The sequence below is a fragment of the Carassius auratus genome, chromosome 4 (genome assembly GCF_003368295.1).
Source record: "Carassius auratus strain Wakin chromosome 4, ASM336829v1, whole genome shotgun sequence".
Classification (NCBI taxonomy): Eukaryota; Metazoa; Chordata; class Actinopteri; order Cypriniformes; family Cyprinidae; genus Carassius; species Carassius auratus.
Window position 1 is genome coordinate 17,886,195 of NC_039246.1, and position 25,398 is coordinate 17,911,592.

General features: G+C 34.6%; 1 protein-coding gene across 4 annotated transcripts in view; it reads right to left on the bottom strand.

The window, feature by feature from the left end:
• Positions 1-7,384: 7,384 nt before the first annotated feature.
• Positions 7,385-25,398, bottom strand: part of sfmbt2 (Scm like with four mbt domains 2) — a 37,556-nt gene continuing 19,542 nt past the window's right edge. For all 4 annotated transcript variants that reach the window (XM_026230556.1, XM_026230549.1, XM_026230539.1 and 1 more), the window contains 17 exons: positions 22,232-22,320; positions 21,146-21,389; positions 17,734-17,831; positions 17,536-17,637; positions 17,273-17,420; positions 16,911-16,993; positions 14,950-15,076; positions 14,689-14,802; positions 13,602-13,644; positions 13,357-13,415; positions 13,120-13,259; positions 12,690-12,799; positions 11,299-11,474; positions 10,945-11,108; positions 9,376-9,633; positions 9,155-9,283; positions 7,385-8,800 (listed from right to left, as the gene is read on the bottom strand). In XM_026230556.1, the coding sequence (XP_026086341.1) occupies positions 8,660-8,800; positions 9,155-9,283; positions 9,376-9,633; positions 10,945-11,108; positions 11,299-11,474; positions 12,690-12,799; positions 13,120-13,259; positions 13,357-13,415; positions 13,602-13,644; positions 14,689-14,802; positions 14,950-15,076; positions 16,911-16,993; positions 17,273-17,420; positions 17,536-17,637; positions 17,734-17,831; positions 21,146-21,389; positions 22,232-22,320 (2,225 nt within the window). In that variant the 3' untranslated portion in view covers positions 7,385-8,659. The remainder of the gene's footprint in view (positions 8,801-9,154; positions 9,284-9,375; positions 9,634-10,944; positions 11,109-11,298; positions 11,475-12,689; positions 12,800-13,119; positions 13,260-13,356; positions 13,416-13,601; positions 13,645-14,688; positions 14,803-14,949; positions 15,077-16,910; positions 16,994-17,272; positions 17,421-17,535; positions 17,638-17,733; positions 17,832-21,145; positions 21,390-22,231; positions 22,321-25,398) is intronic.

The following is a 25,398-nucleotide window of genomic DNA, read 5'->3' on the forward strand; positions in this document are numbered from 1 at the left end:
CACCTAACTCTGATTGTAAGCCTAAAACAGATATTTCCTGAAAAGTTATATCTCAATTCTGATTGGTTGTTTGGAATGATGTTCCTGGATCAAGAAGGATGTTGATCTAGGAACATGTTGTACTTGGTGAAATCACGGTCGCCATCTAGATATATAGCTCAGAAAGTATGCACATAATTTACCAATCTTTTTAGTTTACTTGTTAGTTATTTTAGTCACTTTCTTTTCTTTTTCTTTTCTTTTCAAAGTGCATTATTTAATGTTCATTCCAACATTCTACAAAAGCCAACAGATAAATCAGCTCTCTATCATCTTGGTGTGTAAATATACTTTGTTGCTTATAAAGTAGTTGTAAACATATAATAAAGTATGCATAGGCCACCAGCTACTTCAGAACTACTGATGCAGTCTTTTGTGCTCAGCACAGGAATGAAAATCTGATGAATGGTTGAGAGGTGTTTTATTATTTCACTCTTTGTTTTGGGAAAGTAAGTGAGTGTGGCCTTAATGAAGGAGCGACGGATGGGATGGGGAGGTGGAGATATGGGGGGATGGGACGCAGAGGAAGAGAATCGTAATTGTTGCGTTGCATCAGGGAACGTGCCTTCTCTCTATATTTCTGTTGCTATGGAAACCTGTGAGGGAGCTAATGGATGTCTGGGAGACCCCCAGCGAAAGTCCTCCACACACACACACACACACACACACACGTCTGAATAATTTAATTTTAATTATTTGAATGGAATCCAAAGCTCTCAAAGAAGCGACCGCTGTTTCTGTGATTTCAGATTTATGATAAAATCCCACAGACTGCCAAAAGCCCAACTTAATCTCAGTGTGCAGCTAATTAATACAAGCTCTAGGGAAAATAACGCATTTCTCATTTGAGCTATTGAGATTGTGATTTATACCAGTTAATATGAAAGAAGGAAATACTAACGTTTAAACAGGATGACTCCAAATGACTTTGATTGCTAACATCTGTTTTCCTTTCTCTGATGTAACAGATCAAATGTGAAAATCTAACTACTTACGCTGGTTATACTGCATCGATACTTACAATCATATTTCATAAACTGAAATATTTATTTGTATATATATATATATATATATATATACACATTAGATAAATAGATAGAGAGATATGTATTCTTAGTGCTGTCAAACGATTAATCGCGATTAATCGCATCCAAATGAGTTTTTGTTTACATAATATATATATATGTGTGTGTGTACTGTGTACACATTTATTGTGTATATAAATACACACACATTGTATACACACATATTCTACACTATATATTTAAGAAAACATTTATATTTATATATTGAATTTATTTATATGTAATATAAATTATATGAGTATAAATATATGCATGTGACTACATACATACATATATATGGTAATAGATGTAAATATTTTCAGAATATATACATGCATGTGTGTGTGTGTGCGTGTGTGTGTGTGTGTGTGTGTATATATATACACACAGTACACGCACATATATATTATGTAAATAAAAACTTTTATTTTGTATACAATTAATTTTGACGGCATTATATGTAAAATCGAGTGTGGAAATTAAAGTGTGATCATATTTACCCTTATCACACTACTTTTTTCCACTCTGTTTTACATATTTGAATATTGCAAAGGATTGTAATGTCCATGGGCAAGTAATTTGCTGTGTATTTGACCGTAATTTAACTTAAGTATACATGCTTGAAATTTTATAACACAAAATACTACTGAAACAAGACATTATATATTTATGTATACATTATTTAAAGATTAATTCATATAAACATAAAAGTTACAATTAGGTCAATCGAAGACTGCCTTTTAAATAAAGTTTTGTTTTGTTAGTAATAAGTCTTTTCACATATATGTGTGTGCTCCTGCTTTTATAGTTCTGGAGCCTCATCTCAGGAAACACGTCTTTGCTGTTGAGAAAAACTAATTAGATGCATCGCAGAACCCAGAAGCATAGCCACGCCATCTGCGCCAACAAAAGCAAGTTGTTAACTTGTGTATTGTCTTGACTTACTTTAAGTGCTGAATAAAATAGTTAAATTGAAACTATTTTTAAAAAGCAGAAAGGATGCACCTGTTATTGAAAACATGCATTTCAACGGGTGGTATAGAAAACAAACGTGTCAGTACATAAATGTGCCGTAATTCCTGTTCAGGCTTAAGGGAAATGAGAAGCAAACACTTTCTCTATTATTGCTTTTGTCATTTTTACAGGAAGAATGAATGAAAATGAAACGGTTTTCTCAAAACCAGCTCTGTTTATGCAGCTCGCCTGCCGAGATTGTACTGAGTCATTCACAGTGAATACAAATGAAAGTACAACACGCACATACACAAACAAACACTCACACACAGATTCTTCAAATGCCCCATGCAGTGAAAGATCCAGCCGCGTGACTGAATTGGCTGTTGAGGGAAACTGTGCAAAAATATTTATGATGCCAGCGATACATTATGACAGCTTGCAGGAAAACATAAAATACTGCGCATGGTTCATTTAGATGAAAACTTGTCTTGTTTTTTTTTTTTTAAACCCGATCATCACGTCCATGTGTGGCATGAATTTATTTTCACTTTTACAGCGCTTTTCCAAAACACTCCTCCATGATTAGCAGACAGGAAATGATGCGTTGTGTTTTTGTACAGACTGAGAATGTCACTGAATGTGGCAAACAAGCAGAAAAATACAAATCAGTAATGTAAAAATCACCATATAGCCTACATGACATCTCCAAAAACAGTGTAATGGGAGTGTAACCTCACATTACGTACATTTAGAAATAGTTTTCTCATTTGACGTCATTAGATTTATATGGGCAAAAATGGAGAATCTTATTTTTTAAGAATTTGATTTCGCTTTTAATTCTTATTATCAGTGTTGAGTCTTTAAAGACCCAAACTGTTGGTTGGCATGTATCTTCTTATGGAGAATTGACTTAAATTGAACTCAAAGGACTCAGTTAAAGGATTCAAATCAATGTTGAAGTCCATTTTTGCCTTAATTTTTTCTTAAAGCATAGAACACAAAAATAATTTATACGACATGAAAAACAAAACAAAAAAAAAGTCCCTATGTGCAATTTTATTGTATGGAAAAGAGCAGCATGAACATTCTTCTAAATCGCTCAAATATATTTATATCAAATATATCGTTAATAATAATACAATTAATGATAAATTATTATTATTATTTACATTTTCTAGCGTTTACATTTTGGGGCAAACTATATTTAAAAGTGGTGTGTCTTTTCGGGTGGTTGTCTCTTAGAAATGCCTGATAATGTTTGCCTGATTATCGTGACATCTCTAACTTTTTTAAAACCTTGTCTGCAAAAATAATTACATATGAAGTGGCATCTGAAATTCATCTAAAATTAAGATTTTTATCAGGCTCCTATATTTATGTTCAGTTATTTCACTTTAATAGCCTGGAAAAGGACCCTGCACATTGCAATTAAAGTAAAATGACTCAACCTAAGCATATAGGAGCTTGATAAAAATCCTAATTTTAGATGAACATTTCATATGGCACTTAGAGGCTTTTGCATCTGAACTCTTCATATATATTATCATATAAAACAATTTATTCTATACTGAAAAGATCCCTCTGAAAATATACACAGATATATTGCGCAGCTCTCCTTTGAGATGTACATACAATAGATGGAAGTTTGATGAATATTCATGTTTGATCGGGTCGACACACACACACACACACACACACACACACACACACACACACACACCTAACAGGCAAACACACAGCTACAAGGTAGCAGCAGAGTGAGTTTTTGCTTGATTCTTTTTCCTTGATGAGTCATTTCACACAATGTCAAGATAACAGTATGACTAATAATAATAATGCCTTTGCATTTTACAACCAGATACAAAGAACCTGTGCTTATTTGAATGCATGTTTTTTTCCATGCATATGTTATTGCAGAACAACACTGAGGGTCATTTCAGAGAAATGCAATGTAAAGCTGACCTAGAAGCAGCAACTAAAACTACACAAAAATGTAAGTATGTCCTATACACTCAGAGCACCTTGGAAATCAATCAGTTTGTGATTACAAGCTTTTTATTAGATTTCGATGCATTCAATGTGCTTGCACATAAAAGAGCTCACACAGCATAGTGTTTCGGACTGATTCAAACCAGTATTAAATGGTTCATGATTCAGATTACACTTGTTGTGTTGTCCATCTTATTGCATGCAGCCTGTAAGGAAAACATACACAACAAAAAAAATACACTGTTAAAAATTGTATTATCAATAAGCCATGACAACATATGTTTTTACACTAATACGTCAAAATAAGTTAAGCAATTTTCAACTTTTTAAAATAAGTTATACAATATTAAACTCATGTTTCTAATTTGAAATGACTTATACAGCTAAGCTGAGGCAAATAAGATTTAAGGCAACAACTTTTTACAGTGTAGAATATGCATTTTATACAGACTGTGACCTTCTAACTTGGTACATTGCAAAATATTAATGTTAAAATTAACAAAGTCCTATGCAGCAGAATAAAGTGACATTTACAGGACAGGAATCACTGTACAAATGTTTTCATACTAGTAAAAATAGTGTTACATGTCAATCACAATTAATGTAAAAAACAAAAAACTAAATTTGACATGAGATGTTTTACATTTTATGAAGAAATGAACAATTTCTTATTTTAATTAAGCTACTAAATAATCTAACAAATTGGCAACTTTGTATTAATTCAATAATTACAAATTGCCATAAGTGTGTGTTGAGAATAATCATGTCAGTTTATTGGTAGAAGGTGCCACCAGAGAATTTCAGGAAGTATGTGTTAACAGTACAATAAACAGGCAAAATATGAAATACTCGTGAAGTGCTTGCCGTGTCAAAGCAGGTGTGTGTTTTTGTTGCACCTTTCATCTTCACTGCGGTGAAACGAGTAGAGAGAAACTGTCGTCCTTTCAAGCTGTGTCTTGATTTCCGATTGCATGCAAAATGTGCAAATCTAAAAGGAAGCTTATTTCAAAGGAGATACAGCAGCCAACAATTCAAAACTGGCCCCTGTCACCCCCCTTAAAGGTCCTACGTGACCCAGTTTCAGGTGTGTTTTAGTATGAGAATGAGCTTTGTGGTTAACCCATGCTAGCAGCGTTTTTCTTTTTTTACTCGAACAGGCACATATACCGAGTCACATTTTTTGCCAGTCCCTGATATTATCTACAGAGTCATGCTCATAAGTCAGCAATGCTCTGCCACTAACAATAATTTCGTGATTTTCAATATTGGATGCTACTTGGTATGTAAGCTTTGAGGATTGAGTTTACAGAACAGATGAAAAATATGTCAAATGTGATTTGGCACAGTTGTACACCTTCTACACCTTATTTAAACCTTCACTGTGTACATACAATCCACTGCAGTTTCTAGCTTAAATAAGGGTTCCCACTGGTCCCTGAAATCCTTGAAAGTTTGTGCTTGAATCCTCGAAAATAAGTCCCTGTAGAAAAAAAAACTGTAACAATGTATCTTACAAGGTAACACAAAATATAACCTTGATCTCACTTGAAATGCATCTCCAAATTAAGTCCTTAAATTTGAGGGATCTGGAAAGTTCTTGAAAGGTCCTTGGATATGAAGGTGTGGGAAACCTGTGAAATAAACACTGGTGGCAGTAACACACCAATAACTTTTATTCCTTTTCAAACTAATTATGATGATAAACTTGCTCGATAGCTCACCTGGTAGATGTGTCCCATAAAGCAAGAGTGACAATTAAAGAGCTCAAAGACTTAGCATGGTTACTTTAGCAAATGCATTTTTGTTTTGTTACTATTGGTTAGTAACTAGACAGACAGTGAGACAGAGAGATAGTCAGACAGACAGATAGATTTTTTAATTACTTGCGAAAAAATAAATAGATAATACTGAGAAACATACAGTAAAAATATAGAGCTAATGTATACTAGCATACTTCACATCTTTTTTAATTTTATGATATTTTTTTCATAGTTCGTTCTGAGATCTTGAACATTTGACTACAGACTTTCTAAAGGATTATTAAAGTTTTTTTTTTTTTTACTTAACCAAAAGTCTTAATTTGTTTCCCGTTTAATGACATTGACATTTTTTTCACATTTAGGCATGCTCTCTTTGAAATGTTGCTCAATGAAATTCAAGTGGGCTCCTCAAGCATCCATGAGAAACATATCTCGATTATGGTCAGACGCATCACTGGTGAAGCCGTGCAGCATACCTTTGAAATGATGTTGCATGGCAACCATGAGAAGTGGCAAAATAGTCCTACAAACAGCTTCTCAGTCTGACTCAATAGAAAACAGTTAATGGTTATAATGTCACACTTCATGGAAAATATATAAAACAGTAATTATTTACAAAGTGCAATAAATTATTGATTTGTTTGTTCTCACTTACATCAATTCTCCTGATGGCTGGTTTAATGGTTGAACATATATATATATATAATAGAAATGGAAAAATAGAAATGAAATATAAACTTTTATTATCTTTAGTAATTCTCATGAATGAGTCCATCTTAGAAACATACATTATTTATGCAGATGCTAATTGGCCAATGCGAAGTATCGTTGTACAAACTTAATATGCATACATTATATAACAAACCTCATTACTCAGGTGGCTAATAGAAGTACAATCAAATGTCTGTGCCAAACAAAAGCCTTCTTTTTAAAATTAGAGAAATGTTCATAGAAAAAAAACCTCTAATGGTTATGTAATATCACCATGTTTTAGCCTTGACCAACAGCTGAGTGTGTGTGAGTGGGTTGCGCTCTAAATAGCTTGCATTACGTTGCCTAATGTTTCCTGGAAATTATGTTCATTTTTGGGTGAGGAAGTTCACATTTGTTTCAAATTCTCTGGAAAACATGAGTATAAACTATATAAGCTGCTATTTTTAATATTAAGGGAATGCTCCGGGTTAAATACAAAATCTATGAAGGGTATCTGTGACACACTGTCGATTAACCGCAGAAAATAATACTGACTCAGCCCTCAGTTTAAAAACGTACAGTAATGCATTTGCAATGAAAGTCTATGAAACAAAATATGGCACTTAAATATACATTAAAATACATTTCTGCTTTGGCAACAGTTATCAAACATTATACATAAAACTAGTATGATAAAAAGATTTAAAACCTCTTAGAATGCCGTTTTGAAAGTGCACTCTATGCCATTTTTGTGTGCATTTACAAATTAAGTCAATCTAATGGACCGCTGGAGCATGTTATATTTTCTGGTCTTTCAAACATTGCCAGTTTTGAACATTAAACATTGGAAATGAATCAAATGATGACCGGAGACAGTATTTCAACAGCAGTTAATCCAATTTTAATACATTATACTTGTGATCAAGGTGTCGTACAATGGAGAAGTAAAAAATATATCACTATGTAACTCATTAGTCATTACAAACAAAAAATATTTATAGAAAACATATCCAGTTTTGCATAGATCAAAAATTACATTTACATAAAATATAGATAGGCCATGACAAAAGGCAGCTCCTCCAAAAAATGTACTTGCCCTTGTATTGTAAAGAGAAACAAACGATGCGTTTTGGGAAAAACAAATGCGTGTCGAGTTATGTATTTACGTGTGAATGCACATTTCAGTAACACTCACACAACATATAACCACTCACACAATAAGTTTATACCAAATATCAGTCTCGATAATAATAATATCCCCTAATTCATAATGGCCAACTTGCCAAATCACGATATTTCAGGTGTTAACTAACCTCCTAACAAACGTTTTAAAAATAGTTTATCGGAAAAAAATAAATACTACAAATATATTATTCCACTTCCGAAATTAATACTTCACATTTAATTCGCCATTATAAATATAATTTGGTCTTTAAAGATGAATTAAATTTCTGATAGTTCTGCAGTGAATTCAGGGGTTGGAGGTTTTTCACAGTTGAACTTCCTTTCAGTTTAGACATGTACTTATTCCCACCGAGGATGTCTTCATTCTAGAGACGTTCTTTTGAAACTTTGGTACTCCAACCAAACCTAAAATTGCCATCGGTTGTTTGGTTTGTCTTCACCACACTGCTGAAAAAATGGCGCTCTTAAAAAATAAAGGTTCTTTATTGGCAACAATGGTTCCTTGAAGAACCTTTAACATCCTTGGAATCTTTCAATTCCCCAAAAGGTTCTTAATAGTTGAAAACGGTTAAAGAACTGTTCACTGAAAGATTTTTTGGGGAACCAAAAATGGCTTTTCTATGGCGTCACTGGGAAAATCACCTTTATTTTTAAGAGTGGAAGTTTGTTTAGGCTATTTTGATGGCTTTGAAGGTTTTTGGTACTTGATTCAGTTAAATCCTCCAAAGGCCAGTTCGACTAGGCTGGGAGTCCAGGTAGACCAGCTCAAACCAGCCCAAACCAGCAACCTTCAGTGGTTTTCTTTAGCAGGGAAAGCAGAAATTATGTTATATTCCATGACTAAGTCTCATATTGAAAAAATCCATTCGGCATGAGGCAACCTGAGGTTTCCTGATGGATGGAATGACTCTTTACATCCCCTGAGCACAATACATAGGTGTCTGTTGATTTATGTCCGCCAAGAAGGTTAGGCTAGTTAGCGAACTGGGAGTAGAAGGCCACTTTGACTCGCTCGATCTGATGACAGAGTTTGATGGCGGGGCCGAGCTTTAGGTCCATGCACTCTTGGACTGTAGGAAGGGTCAGCAGCAACAGGGCCTGTCCATCAATGTCCTTGAGAAGAAAATAAGGTGTATGGGTTAGCGCAAATATTTTATTTTGTTTTGCTTGTTCTTGTTAGTTTCAGTTTTGCACACCCTGAGAGCAAATGAATGATTCTAAGGTGTGTGTCTGTGTGCATTTTCACTTGAAATCTGTATGATTTCTAAGCTGCAGCAGACCAAGACTATTAGTAATACAAAGTAAAAAGGGTCGATTTTGAAAGCAGTGTGTTATAGATGTGCTCTGTCACAGATTTCATACTGACTGCACACTGATTAGCTTAGAAATCGTAACATTTTCTTGATAACTTGATATGAAGTATGCCCCAAAGAAGGGCCAAATGATTGTTTGGTTAGTATACCGTACCTGCTCTTGGAATATCTTTGCTAGAGAGGCACAATCTGTGGATGAGATGAAGTCAACCACATCAGAGACGCTCCATTGCAGAGGATTCGTCTCTAACACCAGACGATCTTCCTCTTCAAAACTTTCAGTCTACATATGCACACAAACACAGTTCAGCTTAACTAATAGAATCTGATATAGTACTGATTCATTTGCACATTAGCTCTATGTGGACGGTTTACCTTTGTGTGTGTGTTTTTGGCCGTCTGGTTCTGGCTGTAAGAAACAGAGCGTGTGGTTCTTCTGGGAGAGGATCTGTCTGTGGTTTCTGGCCCTGGATGGGTCGCCCTGCGCTGAAGAGCAGCACGGCGTGGTGGTCTTCCTCTCCTCGGGACGTCCTTGAAGGAGTGGGCAGAGGCCTCCTCACGGGGTGAGCTGGAACTCACTTCACTGCCCCATTCCTCAAAATCTTCTTCCTCCTCATCATAGTAATCGCTATCCTGTGATGAAACGGGAACAGTCTTACACTAGATCTAAAGGTGTAGTCACATTTACCATTGCTTGGCTAAATTTCTTGGCCACAAATATAATTTAAATACACAATTGGAAATTTCACTTCAGTTTCTTCCCCACATCGGTTCTATTGGGTTCAAGTTTTTAATGCAAATTTTTCACGTTGACCAACAGAATGCTGCTTGTTTGTTTTAAAGTTCGATGACATATATTAAAATTTTGACTTTGACTTTGCGTGTTCGACTTGTAAACACTGAGTACTCCTGCCTACATAATGCTTGACCTTTTAAATGTGATTACATATCACGTGAAGTCGTGGATGCGCATCGCAGAGCAGTGCAAGGCAGGCATTTCTTTTTATAAAGAAAAAAAAAAAGTAAATCAATCACTGATCAGGAATCTGTATTTTTGTCTCAATATCCAGAAGAAAACTAAATCATAAAAATGTACTTAAGAAAACAGATTCTTATCAAAAAGTAAATTAAATCTGTTCAGTGAATATGTCTTAAATCAAATCTAGTTTTTACCCCACTGAGCAATTTGTTGTTGTTTTGGCATAAAACTAAATTAAATATGAAACAAATATGGTTAAAACAAGAAAAGATTATGCCTAAGATACAGTATATCATTCAAAACATCAATAGTTGCCTTTTTGTTTTAGTAACACTTTGTTCCATGCCTTTATGTATAATCCATTATAAAGATATTCATAATGCATGTTTGCAATGCATTATATATTTTCATAAATAATTTGAACCAAAGTTAAACTGCATTATAATGTTTGCAGATTCCTTTGGTTTTCATGTGTGCATCAATGGATTATATGTTCTGTGTTACAATGTGATAGATAAGTATTATAATTTATTATTATAGCAGTGGTTACAATTATTAATATTATTATTATTGGATTAAAATGCATTATATAAAAAATGTATATGCTTAAAGTAATGCATTAATTTGACCTATTTGAAGAATGTTTGGATATTTTTACTGTAAAAATGACAGTTCCATTTACAATAATAATTGATTAATAATTATTTAAAATAAATTATTTTTGCGATGCACGCCACCCACACAAAATCAAATTGGTCAATGTACCTGCTTTGCACAGTTAATTAAAAAAAATATGTTGTGGTTGTTTGTGGATGTTTAGTGTGCACATACAAAATATATGTCATAGGAAACATTTTTACTTATGTACTTTTATATGCGCTTGCATTTGCTTAGTCTCAGGAGTTGCAAGTGAGATGCAAGTGAATATTTGATGCAAGCGAGTGTGTGTTTTTGGTTTGGCAGACCTGAGGTGACTCTGTGGTGTGGTATCCCACAATAGAAGTACGTCGTTTTTTCTGGACAAAGATGGCTTTGCGTTTTTTTCGACGTCGTGCTGGTTTGCTCATGTCACCGTCCTGTGCATTCTCCCCTAAACTTGGGCGTCCAACTTTCCTCTTCTTGTAATATGCTACATCAGACATAAATTAACACATACATGCATTTATTGAAAGTTAGCAAAAGCTATGTGTGAATTTGAGTGTATCTGTGTCTGTTTCTGGAGAAAATAATACCTTGCTCTTGTGAAACATGTCATTTTAATTCCAAGTTAGAGCAAACAACACTTTTCATCGTATGCCATAGAGGAAAAAAACACTCACTGTATTTGGTCTTGGTCTGACTAAAGCAGTTTTCAGGGCACTTGTCGGACACGATTGTTGGGCCGAAAAGATTCGGACAACACTGAAGTCGCTCGCATACTCGACGACAAAACTCCGACACTTGATCTTGTGTTCGGACGATCCTCATGGTGGACCGATAACTTTTCCCTTTGTATCTATAAACAAGCAAATGTGTTTCCACCATCAAGAACATTATTTAAATGAAACATTTTAGATATCTGGCTAACATTCACATGATTATGCTAATCAGCTGGCTTAAAATCTCATTATGCAAATGAAGGACAGCTTTCTGTTCATTATGAATGCACTTTAATTTTGTATGTTGACTAATTTATCACTAATATTTTAGAATTACACATGTATACAGACTCAATAGTATCGGAAAGTCTTTTTAATGAGCAGGTAAACAGAAAAAAAAGCTTAAGTCATCAGACAAAAGTATGGAAAGCTTGTTTCCGCCATGGAATATTAAAAAAAAAAGTAATTATCTCACAACTGACTTTCTTTGTCATTTTTCTCATCAGAATTGTTATAAACTTGTATTTCTCACAATTGCAAGTTAACATCTCACAACTATGACTTGTAAGTTTGTATTTCGGAATTTTGCCTTATAAATGCAAAATTTCATAATTGGTTTTTCGAGAAGGCATTTAATAGAAATAAAGTCGCAATTCTTAGGGAAAAAATCATAATTGCCAGATATTAACTCACAATTCTTAGGAAAAAAAGAATTGCGAGTCAAAATATTGGAAGGTGTTATTGTAAGATAAAAAGTCAGAATTACGAAATACAAACTTACTATTTTGAGAATTGCGACAATTGTGAGGAAAAAGTCAGAACTGTGATATAAAAAGTGGCAATGATTTTTTTAACCATGTTAGAAACGGGATTCTATACAAAGAAGTAAAATTGTGATTATTTTTTCAATTATTATATAGAATGTGTCCAATGTTATTAATTGTGAATTATAGCAAAGAACAATATGGATTAAAAATACTAAACAGAATTGTTCCCAATCTTATTTATAAAAGTAAATACTACTACTATTACTACTACTAATTATTATTATTATTATCATATTGTTCCAACCTCACAATTTTACCCCTAAACAAAGTCATCTATTATAGTTTAGTGACTTCAACTGAATCAACAAAAATAATTAATCATTCAAAGAAATTTAATAATAATAATTTGCAGAATGAATACTAGCTTTAATAAAATATATTTATAAATCTTTTTAACTCTAAAAATACAAAACCTATTCTGTTATGGATGGGTTTAGCCTGTTTAGCTTTCTATAAAAACGAATCGATGTCTTTGGTATATTGTGGTTTCGTTAACTAAGTAAACATGAATGTGTGTGTTCATACTTGGCTTTCAGGGTTTCCTCCTGACAGTTCCACTGTGGGTCTTCCACCATCTGCAGCTCTCTGAGCACGCGGCCGGGTTTATACGCTGAGTTTATTAACATTGACAGAATCTGTGAGAAAATAACATCTCAGTGAATACATCATAATGCTCATTTAATGAATCATGTTACATAAACATAAACAAACACATGTGCGTATCCTCCATAGCTAGTGGGCAGCTATTCTTTTACTTCTATAATTATAGTGCATGCATAACTTTTATTTGCTCATATTAAAATAATGTATCCCACCCTATTTGGAATAGACTATAGAAGGCATAATTGATTAAACTGGTGGAAAAACTTCCAGCATCTTTATTCTGTACATTCATGTAGATTTTTTAAATCTCAAATTCTTCATAGTATTTGCAACAAGTCAGAGATAACTGTACCTCTTTGAGGACTACAGCACACTTTCCGGGCCCAACGGCATTTGGTAACTCAGCGATTCGGCCTTTGTTGAGATACGGACCAGAGAAACAGCGGTGATTGATGAAGAGCTGGGAACAACAGTATTTTCCATTCACCAAACCTAGATAACGCACATACAGTAGATTAGCAAAAATATGTAGACAATGTTTGATATGACATGAATTAAAACGATATTATTGGTAGAATATTTAGTAAACCTGTATCCATGGGTGAGCACAGGTTAACAGGGGCATCAGGAGGCTGTGACGGGGCCAGCCTAAAAACAATCAATCAATCTCAATCAAGGTATTGCCATCCCATTCAAAACTACAGAAATTATCACACAGAAAAAATACAGCATCAACGTTTATTTTCAAAACAAGTAGATGAGTCACATGCATGACACGTTTAGGTCAAAAGTCCCACAGGTTCTAGCAAAACAAACATGAGTTTATGTACTCACTGTTTCTCAGGCTGAACAACGGCAATCTTCTTCTGAGACAAACCTGAAATACCATACAAAAATATGACTCGCTGGGGAAAATAGGGACATTTCTTTGGAAATGCCATGAAATTATGAAAAGTCTTGTTTGGTTTGCTTTGAAAGAGCAGAGTTTAATGCACTATTTATGTAAAAGCGAGAGCTGTTATTACTGTATTGCTTTATTACCAACCACTACAAATGACGTACAACAGGTCCTAAGTGGTCTTGGTTTACATCAGGCTGTACTGATCTCATTGGTAATACCTTTTTCACATTGTCATAAATATTTCAGAGTTCTCCAAAACGTTTCAATAAAGAATTTCCACGAATTTTGCAGGTTTACTATACAAGATTTTTTATAAAAATTACATTTATGAAAAGCAATGTATAAACAATTAAACATTTAAGTGCATGAATACAGTCAAAGAAAATCTGTAAAAAAGAGATTTTTTCAGTTTGTTTTTCTTCGTATTTCGAATTTCGCATTGCATTGTGTTTTGTTTAAGGGTTAAAGCAATCTTTTCTATTTTTCTATTGATTTTTATTTTTTACAGTGTACAAAAAATATACAGTGGATTCTGAAAATATTCTGACCCATTTTTTCACATTGTATTATGTTGCAACTTAATGTTAAAATCCATTATTATTATTTTTTAAACACACTTTGCAAATGTAGTTTTGAAGGTGAAATAATTTTGAAGGTGTTATTAGTATCTAAGTCTAGAAATTACAATTTAAAATGTGTTAATATCTGATATTAACTGGCTGTTGCTAGGTCATCTAGCTGTGGCAACATAAATAAATAAATACATTTTATTAAATAAAAAATTTAAGTATTGCTACCAATTTAAATTTATATTTTAAAATGTAAATATTTTAAAATAACTGAATAATGCCTTTTTAACATTTTTACTTTAGCAACTCAAACTGATTTTCATGCACACATGGCTAAAAAGCCACATTTGTTGCAACATTTAAATATGTTCCTTTCTTTAAAGTAAAGTCAGATTGAAAGCATATGTTGCAGTCAAAGACACATTAGAAAGCATCAGCACTTGACACTCACAGACTGTCTTTAGTAAATGTGTTAGCGGATAGCTGTTAGCTTCACACCAGCCCACAGGGAAGATACTCATACTCTCAACATCCACTATGCAATCTGGTTGCGGCTTAGTCAGACCTAAAAACAAAGACAGAGAGCAAAGGTAAAAAACTGTCAGTGTGTCATATCTTCTGGTATTCACTTCAAGATCATGCCCTTGAGAGATTTCTCTTAAATAATACGCAAAGAAGGTCAACATACAGTCTGTGCTCTATTTATTCCTACCTTCCAGTCTGAGCCAGAGAAGCCGACCTTTGACCTGAGTGATGCGAGCGACGCAGAGTTCAGAAGGTTGGAGTGGATTCACGGCTTCAAGCCACATATCCTTACAGAAGCCCCTGCTCTGAGACGCCTGATCGCACACAACACAGAAAAATAGGTCAGTGGAGAAGCACAGTGTCCAATTACAAAAAACAATGCATATCACAATAAGTACAAACAAACTGGATAATGAGGCAGATACATCGTCAAGGAAAATAGCTTTTTTTACCCAAAAGTTTTAATGAATCAGATTTATACAACTTATCACCATTTGCATCCGATAATTGGTGCAAAAAGAAACCACAAAAAAAGCCTGCAGTCACAGCTTTTGTCTCGAGTTCCAACATAATTAGTGGAATTTGAAGGGCTTTAAAATTCCAGTGCTGGATGCTGATTGGTCGATTCAGTGTAACAGTTCTGAGTGTCTAGTAACCTTTATGAGTTTAGAAGAGTTACTTTAGAAGAGTTGAGAAGATATGAAAAGATATATCTTTTATGTAACATCTATAATGTAAAACTAAAAACCAGTCAAAAGCAGTCATACGTTGCACTGGTATATTTGTAGCAATAGCCACAAATACATTTTATGGCTCAAAATGATAATTTTTTTCTTTTTACGCCAAACAGTCATTAGGATATTAAGTAAAGATCATGTCCCATTAAGATATTTTGTACATTTCCTACCGTGAATGTATCAACGTCATTTCTGATAAGTAATATGCATTGCTAACTTCATTTGGACAGCTTTAGAGGAACACTACACTTTTTGTTAAATTAGGCTCATTTTCCAACTCCCCTAGAGTTAAACAGTTGAGTTTCACTGTTTTTAAATCCATTCAGCCGATCTCCGGGTGGTAGCACTTTAGCTTAGCTTAGCACAGATCATTGAATCTGATTAGACCCTTAGCATCTCGCTCAAAAATGACCAAAGAGTTTAGATTTTTTTCCTATTTAAAACTCGACCCTTCTTTAGTTACACTGTGTACTAAGACGACAGAAAATGAAAAGTTGTGATTTTCTAGGCTCATATGGCTAGGAACTATACTCTCATTCTGGCGTAATAATCAAGGAACTTTTGCTGCTGTTTGCTGTATAATGCAGCGCCTGAAAAAAGTCCCAGCTAGGTAACTTCCAATATCTTTTTCCACCCTCAGATTTCAGATTTTCAAATAGGTTTATCTCAGACAAATATTCACAATAGTCATATCGTAACAAACCATACATCAATGGAGAACTTGTTTATGATGTAAAAAATTTACCCTTATGACTGGTTTTGTGGTCCAGGATCATATATATATATATATATATATATATATATATATATATATATATAAATACACACACACACGTAATGCTGCTTTGTGACAATATTTATACACATAATAATATTTATAAATAATGACAAATATTTGTTGATGTATATATCTAATGGTAATATAAGGTAGACAGAAAACATGCTGTCAACTTAATACAAAGTATATTACTATTATTATATTTGAATAATAAAAGGGTACATTTATTTATGTATTTATTCATATATTATACTGTTTAACAAAAAAAGATAAATTACTTATATAAAATAGTTTATTTTAGGATGTGTATCACTTGCCAGGAATTCATCATAATTTATAGTTACTGACTATGTTTATCATAGTCAACTTTGAACTTTATGAGGAACGGGAAACACAAGAGGGGAGGGGTATTTCTCTAAAAAACAAAACAATCCTTTGGCACCTTGCTTGTGTCAATGTGACCAACATCGAAATGGGGAAACCCATTAGGTGGCACACTGTGACATCAGCCTTTATCTAATAAAGAAGAAATCCCCAAAGCCTCATTCAGACACCATCTAAACACACACACACACACGGTCATCTGAACACGGGGCAGCTGTGGTGGGGAAGGATCAAGATAAAGTGCCTTACATTTGGGAAACACACATCTGGGGCGGCTTCAGCGCCAGTGTGTTTAAGATAGTCCGCCCAATCGAAGTCCAGTGACTCAAAACCTGAGAGAAAATGACACATCGAGAAATAAAAAGAGATGATAAGAGAGGCAGAGCAAGCCAGAGAAACAGAGAGAGACATATTATGAGCAAATAAAGCTTAATTGTACTACATTTGTTCTCTATTATCATGTTTCTTTTAGCCTTCATAATTTTGTTATATATTGATATAGTGTACCACATTAACAAATCACACTGAACTGAAAATAAAATTGTAAAATCTTGTTAAGTGAATATGAATTTAATAGAGCAAAAATCCCGTTAAAACACTTTCACGCCCACCTTGTGGCCTCTCCAGTCCAACACCATTCTTCAGACACCACTGCACTGGCAGGATGCCCGGTGAGTCAGCGTGACACACCACATGAGTGGGCGTGGCTTCAGCTGTGAGGTCATCAACTGTGATCTGAAAGTAGTATTCATTATAGACCTGCAGAACAGAGAGATGTGTGAGACAGAGGAAGACTGATGTCAGGGTAGTTAGCTAGTAATTATAACCTCTAGCATAATAACCCTTCATCTACTGTGTGTGTGTGAAAGCATACTTTAGTTACAGATACAGGGCAGATGTGGAAGGGTTCCTTGGGTGACACCATTTCAAGCTTCATTCCTGCCCTGAAGGAGTGTGTGCTCAGGTCAGGGTGATCCTGAAACACACACATACAGATATCAGTTGTCAAAGTTCTTAAGAGCTTTGTGTAAAATATTGCTCTAACTTTCCAAAAACACACACACACACACACCTTGAAGACCTCCAGTGGAAGGGGACATTTCAAGGCTTCAGTTGTGGCTTCATCTAGAGCTTCAGTCCATTCTGAGCTGCTCCTCAAATCACACAGATCTGAAAAAGAAGGAGAAACACAAGCTCATCCATCTATCTATGCACCTATTTATTCACCCAACTGTTCATCCATCCATGCATCCATTTACTCAACCAGATATCAATCCATCCATCATACAAAGTGTACATACACATAACTGTCCATCCATCCACATATTTATTCATCCAACCTTTTATCCATCCATCCATTGATTTAACCAACTATTCAAGTCATCTATCCATTTATCTATACATGAGTCTTTTTTCATCTATCAAAATGTTTATTCATCCAATTACTCATCCCTCTGTCCATACTGCCCAGCGTTTTATCATTCTATTATTCTATTCTATTCTATTATATTGCTCTGTTTGCACTACTATCCATCCATATATCCATCCTTCCCTCTCTACTTCCGTCAATCGATCCATCATTCCGTACTTCTATAATCCATCCAACTATCCATCATTCTGTACTTCTATCAACCATCTATCATTTTGTGCTCTATCCATCGTTCTGTACTTCTATTCATCCATCCATCATTCTGTATTTCTATCCATCCATTTGTACTTCTATCCATCATCCTTCTCTGCTTCTATTCATCCATCCATCCATCCTTCTGTATTTCTATCCATCCATCCATAATTCTGTACTTCTGTGGCAATTTTATTTATCTAGCACTATTAACTACAACCAGAGTTGACCAACGTGCTTTATAATAAAATTACGAAAAACAGCAATAACACACACACACACACACACACAAATGCTGTTAAACCAAGATGAAGGAAAAAAAAATCTTAACATGCAACTAAAACATTGGACAAGGATATAGAGTGCATCATCAGAATTAAAAGAATTATTGAACAGATAGGTTTTTAATTTAGACTAAAAAATATTTTAATAAATGTATATATACAAACTAGTCCATTCTAATAAAAGTTTGCGGATCATTCAAGAGTCTTGGGGGAACTGTAGAAAAATCATGATTCTGCCTTGTAAATTGCACTTCTGCCTTGTCTCTGGTTAGAAGACCGGAGGGAACTGGTTACATTGTGCTCAGTCAATAAATCAGCAATATATAATGGAGCCACATCATTTAGTGACTTACAGACAATAAGTAGAATTTTAAAGTCTACTCTCTAATGCACAGGCAGCCAGTGTAAAGACTGTAGAACCGGAGTAATATGATCCCGTTTATTAGGGTTGGGTGATGTCTACCAAATTGGCATCATGCGATGTCTTCCGTGAAACATCATGATGGACGATGACATCGGGGGGTGGGGTTAGGGGTGTGCCCAAAGCTTGAATCCGTTTTCAGAAAGGCACAGAAAATAAATAACGTGTTCTACGAAGCCATTAAATGGATGTGGTTAGCCGTTTGCTAGCGATTCATTTACAGTACTTAACATTTTGCTTACCACATAAAGAGTGTAAGGAGTGATGACCTAGTATGATGGCAATTGATTTTCAGATCTTGTGCACCACTGACAGACATCTAATCTTGTAAACTGTGTGAAGTACTGCTGCTCCATAGTTTAAATAGAGTACTAGTGAACACGAATCTTGAAAGTGAAAGTAAAACACAAGCACGCATTCAAAAGTGGTTTCAATGCCCTGCATATTAATAACCGCTCCCTGATGCCTGCAATTTATATACAGTAATATCTAATGATATAATTGTGAGAGAAAATAATAATAAAAAAAAAAATTCTCCCATCTCCTATTTATTTCCTTAAGGAGTTCCGTAGTTCAAAAGTCTAGCTGCAGCATTCTGAACCAACTGTAATCGGGATAAAGATGTTTGACTAATCCCAGCATAAAGTGAGTTACAGTAGTCTAATCTTCTATCCATCCACCCATCTATCCATCATTCTGTACTTCTATCCTTCCAATTATCCATCCATCCATCCATCCATCTATCCGTACTTCCATCCTCCCATACTTCCATCCATCCTTCTGTACTTCCATCCATCAATCCATCTGTACTTCCATCCATCAATCCATCTGTACTTCCATTAATCCATTCATCCTTTTTTACTTCCATCCATCCATCCTTCTTTACTTCCATCTATCCATCAATCCATCCATCCTTGATTCTTCCATCCATCCATCCATCTGTACTTCCATCCATTCTTCCATCCATCCTTCTGTACTTCCATCCATCATCCATCTGTACTTCCATCCATTCATCCATTCATCCTTTTGTACTTCCATCCATCCTTCTGTACTTCCATCTATCATCCCTATTTCCATCCATCCATCCTCCATACTTCCATCCATCCATCCTTATGTACTTCCATCCATCAATCCATAGATAATTCTGTGCTTCCATCCATCCATCATTCTGTATTTCTATCCATCATTCTGTACTTCCATCATCCATCAATCATTCTGTACTTCCATCCATCCTTCTGTACTTCCATCCATCAATCCATACATCATTCTTTGCTTACATCTCTCCATCATTCTGTACTTATATCCATCCTTCTGTACTTCCATCCATCAATCCATCCATCATTCTGTACTTATATCCATCATTCTGTACTTCCATCCATCATGCGATAAAAACAAAATAGTTTTCCTACTGAAAAACTAATAAGCTACATGATTTTTTAAAAGTGATTCTAACAAAAATGTAGTTAATCTAATTACTTTGTTATTTGTGGCATCACAACCTCTCAACAGTGCTAAGGGCCCAAGCAGACGCAGGTAAACACATGCACCCAATCAGTCTTTCTTCTCAAAATAACTGCTTAGAAACAGTCATCAATACAAATTGTAAAGCAATGCTTTTGAACTAGTTACAGCCTGAAAACTGTTTTGAGATAAACATGCAAGTTGAATAACTGATTTCTGACTGCCCACTGAATTCATTAGATTGAACTGACTGCATTACCACAGTGGGAGTGCATTTATTTCCAGAAATGAAACTGTCATCATTAGTTATTCCTTATACATAATCATATCTGAAAGAAAGGCAAGATAATGAGAGAACATGTCTGAACAAGTTTTTGAATTCATTTGCAAGGGTTAGGGAAATGTGAACTCAGATCCATGATAATTAGTGTGTGGAAGCCACATAGACCTTGGCAATTTTGCAATGGAACAATTTGCATACAGGAGGGGAAGCCTAAAGAAAAATGCACGACTATGAACTGCGCTGCTTCAACTCAAAACTTTGAATGAATGAGCAAAAAGAAAGTAGTAGTAGTAGTAGTCTTTTTTTTTATTATTTACATTTACTCAACATTTATTTTAATCAATGAAACTTAAGTATGCAATGGCTTAACACTGACTATGTTTCTAAAGATCAAATTCAGGTTCATACTCTCACCTGTGGGTGGTTTCAATGATAAATTATTCTCTTTGGCCCAGCCCAGGGGGCGGAGCCTGGTGTCAAGGTAGAACATCCACATGTCGTAGGCTGAATCATTTACTCCAACATAGCTGAGGCATAAACGTCCGCCAACGTTACACTGGACACGTGCCGCCCAGTACACACTGGGTTCAGAGGCATCACGCACCTCCAAAATACAGCCTACCACAATCAGATCCACTGTGTTTTTACCTCTTAATGGCTACGATGACAGAAAAAAGAGACAAAGAAATAACATTATTCATTTAAGTAAATTGTTCAACAATATACAATGATTTGAACAGATTTTATGCAGTTAATAAAAGCTTTTGTTAATGTACTTTTGCTGCTATTGAGGTGTGATAAGGGCAAGGTTCAGGACAAGTTTGGTGTTGTGAATTGGTTTAAGGGGTCAAAAGTGTGCAGGGATTAATTTGATTACTACTGTATAAGAGATATAAGATTACTATAACATGTTTTAGTCTGTTACTATTACATTGTTTTGATAAATGATCAATTAAATAAAAGTGCAGGATTATATGCACTGAAAGTTTAATGACATTTCTAAGCAATTTACATTAAATAATGATCTGTTAATCATTAAATAATGTTTGTTGAAAATGAAAAGTTATTATAATGTTACCAGTAAAAGCCCAACACTAGGTGTGTAATTCATGCTTCTTCTGTGTTTTTCATAACTGCTATTGTCTTGCGATCACAATGGCAGGAAATGTTGTTTTGTTGCACAAGCCTGTCACATGATCTTTTACATTATATTCTTGTTTTTATTCACGTCAAATGAAATACGCCATCTACCCTGATTAAGGCCCATTCCATTTTTCCTGTCACCATTATTGGCTTACAAACCAAAAGTAGAACTAAACAGGTATTTTTGCACAAATTTATCGGTCACTTGGTAAAATGGCTTATTTTCAGTGTGTATGATGTTTGGCACTTGCGCTGTTGATTAGGCATTCACAGGTTTGTTCATTGTTAATGTTAAGACCACGTACTTTTGCACACTTAACATACGAGCTTAAATATACACACAAATCTCATTCTCACCCCTTCAAGCAGGGTTGCCGGTGCTGTCCGTGAACCTGTGAGCTCCTTGATGAGAAACTCAGTCCAGTCACTGTACTTCTCTTTAATAGCTGAAACAAACCAAGAAAGAAGAGCTGTAATGAATTTCACAGACAATTCCACACTTTTGCATCTGGAACTGATCCAGTTGTTGTTGTTGTTGTGTGTGTGTGGATTTTACTATAATAATAATCTGAACTAATATCACAGCTATTTATTTTCTGGCTTTTTCTCATTTTTACCCCCAGCACATGGGTCAAAGTTGCAAACATCCAATTTTTGTGTTTGCACTGAATTAAATTTACAAAAGTGTTTTTATATGCATAGAAAGTGTCTACTTGAATGTTTCAAATAACATTTGTGAAATAAAATGTCAAAATACGAATGAAATTGTATTCCATCGCCCGCCATTCAGCATAACATCTTATGTTTATGTAAAAGTGATCCAACATAATATTCTGACCTCTACTTTTTCAAATAAACAGGATGCATTCTAATGTACGAAAAAATAAGCTGTATTATTAAAAACCCTTTTTCGTCTCTGACCCACACATATCTGCTCATTTCTGCTCATTGGTAAAGATCCAAAGATTTATGAATATGCCATTTAATAGACTTCCTCTCTCAAACATCTTCCTACTTCCTGCTCCATGGTGTCAGCCACATGAAATATTCATATACAGTATGCATTACGAATGTATATAATGTTAAGTCACTTCCTGCATTTTAGCGTCTACACGGGCCTAAACAACATACACTGTACATAGCACCTCCTCAGAGAGAAGTGCTAGTTAGTTATGTGTTACAGACGAACAACAACACATTAATCATGACGCGTTGAGCACCGTTCACACACAACTGTACATTAGCATCAGCAGAATTCACATTGATGAAGTTCTCAGTGGGGTTAATGACTCTTAGCTTGACTCTGAGAGCCAAATACTGTCTCTGCCCTGTTACGTCATGACTACTTCACTCAATAACACATGATAGCACTCATGTGGGTGTGATCTCTGCCCTGATGGAGGATTTGAGTAAACAAAAACAGAGAGAGAGGGGTAGGGCCCACAATTGGATTTTTTTTTTGTATGTTAGAAGGCTTAAAATAAATTCAGTACCAACTTTTTTAATATACCAATATGCAGGAATAAGCAAAATAATTAGTAAAAATAATAATAATGTAATAACATACTATGCCAACTGCCATACTGACACAAAACACAAATCAATATATCTGACTTGTTTCCAAGAAATAGCTACTCTATAATTCCTTTATACATTTTTACAATCTTTAAAACTAGGTAACTTTAACTAATCTTTAAAACTAGATAACTTTTACCAGAAAAGGTATATTGCAAAAGATTTTCGGAAGAATGTATTGCGATACGATTATAATACGTTTATTACACTAACAATTACTTTAGCTTATTCCATTAGTAGAAGTGGTGTTTGAAACCCATTTTTCTTTCCGCAATGCAACTTTTCTGGACACATTTTATTTAAAGGTCCAATTTTTGCTATTAAAAAACCATTAACTATGAACTCCTAATTTGCTGTTTATTAATAGTTAGTAAGGTAGTTGTTAAGTTTAGGTATTGGGTAGGATCAGGGATGTACAATATACTCTTGCAGAATATATGCTTTATAAGTAGGCCTACTAATAAACAGCCAATATGTTAATAATGGGCATGCTAATAATAGTGAGAATTGGTCCCTATACTAAAGTGTTACCCCTTTTTAAAGTAAACGGTTTTGTGAAGTCTTTTCAGAGTTTAAGCAAGTTAGCATTAGTTAAAAATTAAAGCATTAGCATTATTACATTATAATTATTTAAGATTTCTGGTTAAATTGGAGCAAACAAACAGTGAGTAAACTGGATCTTTTGCAATGTATTGGAGAATGCCTTCAACTCTGTCCTTGTGTTAGAGTGTATGTCTTTCTGCTTGATGTTTTACAGACTGGAAAAGAGCAACTATTTTTACAGATACATTAAATTTGTCACCACGCTTTTTTTAATAACAGATCTCAGTCATCAGAAACTCTAGCCATTTCCATTTAAACAGGACACTTATTTCTGTCTCTATTATTTATTTTCCTCTTTTAACTAGCACACTACTTGCCTATTAACCGTCTACTAACCTCAGCCACCATAAAAACGGTGATTAATATGTAAAATATGGTAAATATATTATAGTTTAAAATGTTTTCCCTCTAAAATTTAGTATAATTTGTAAAATTTGTAAGTACATTTGTTATTTTTACTTCTTATGGCATTGTGACTATGGCTTTAAGAGATTTTGTAGACATTTATTTTGTAGATATGAATATTGTAAAGTAAGTTTACTTCAAATCCATTGTGGGCTTTTTGTTTTTGATTCTTTGTTTCTTCTGGCAGTACAGACTTGTTCGGATCAAATAAATGAATGCATAATTGACAACAACTCAAAGAGACACGAGGCGCTTTGCGTTTCCTCTTTTTCTGCACTAGGGAGTCTCTATGCAAATATTAATTTTGCAAAAGCAGATTTGCATATCTTCCAATAACCCTTCTGTAAACAGCGGGCCAGATTTAAAGAGTTTCCCTGCTTGTGTAATCAAAGCAATTATTCAAGAGAGGAAGGGGAACAAAACTCTGTGTGTTAAAGAGAGAGCAGTGTTGCGATACTGACTGGTACAGTATAACAACCTGTCCTGTGTGTCTGAAGAGGATAACACTGTTTCCTGTTTGCCTGCCAAGCACTAGTACATCCAGGATACTATTTTTAACAGCAAAAAGGTCATTGCTTAATCAAGTTAACTCAAGAATATTTGACTAGTTTGTGTTTTTAGGGTTATTCAAAGGACAAAAACAACTATTAAGGATATATATTTTTAATAACATTGAAAGTCAGTCTTAATTTTCTTATTCTCTTTTTTAACTTAGTAGACGATAGATAGATAGATAGATGGATGGATGGATGGATGGATGGATGGATGGATGGATGGATGGATAGATAGATAGATAGATAGATAGATAGATAGATAGATAGATAGATAGATAGATAGATAGATAGATAGATTGATTGATAGACAGACAACAGATAGAAAGACTGACAGACAGACAGACAGACGATAGACAGATAGATAGACTGACGATAGATAGACAGATA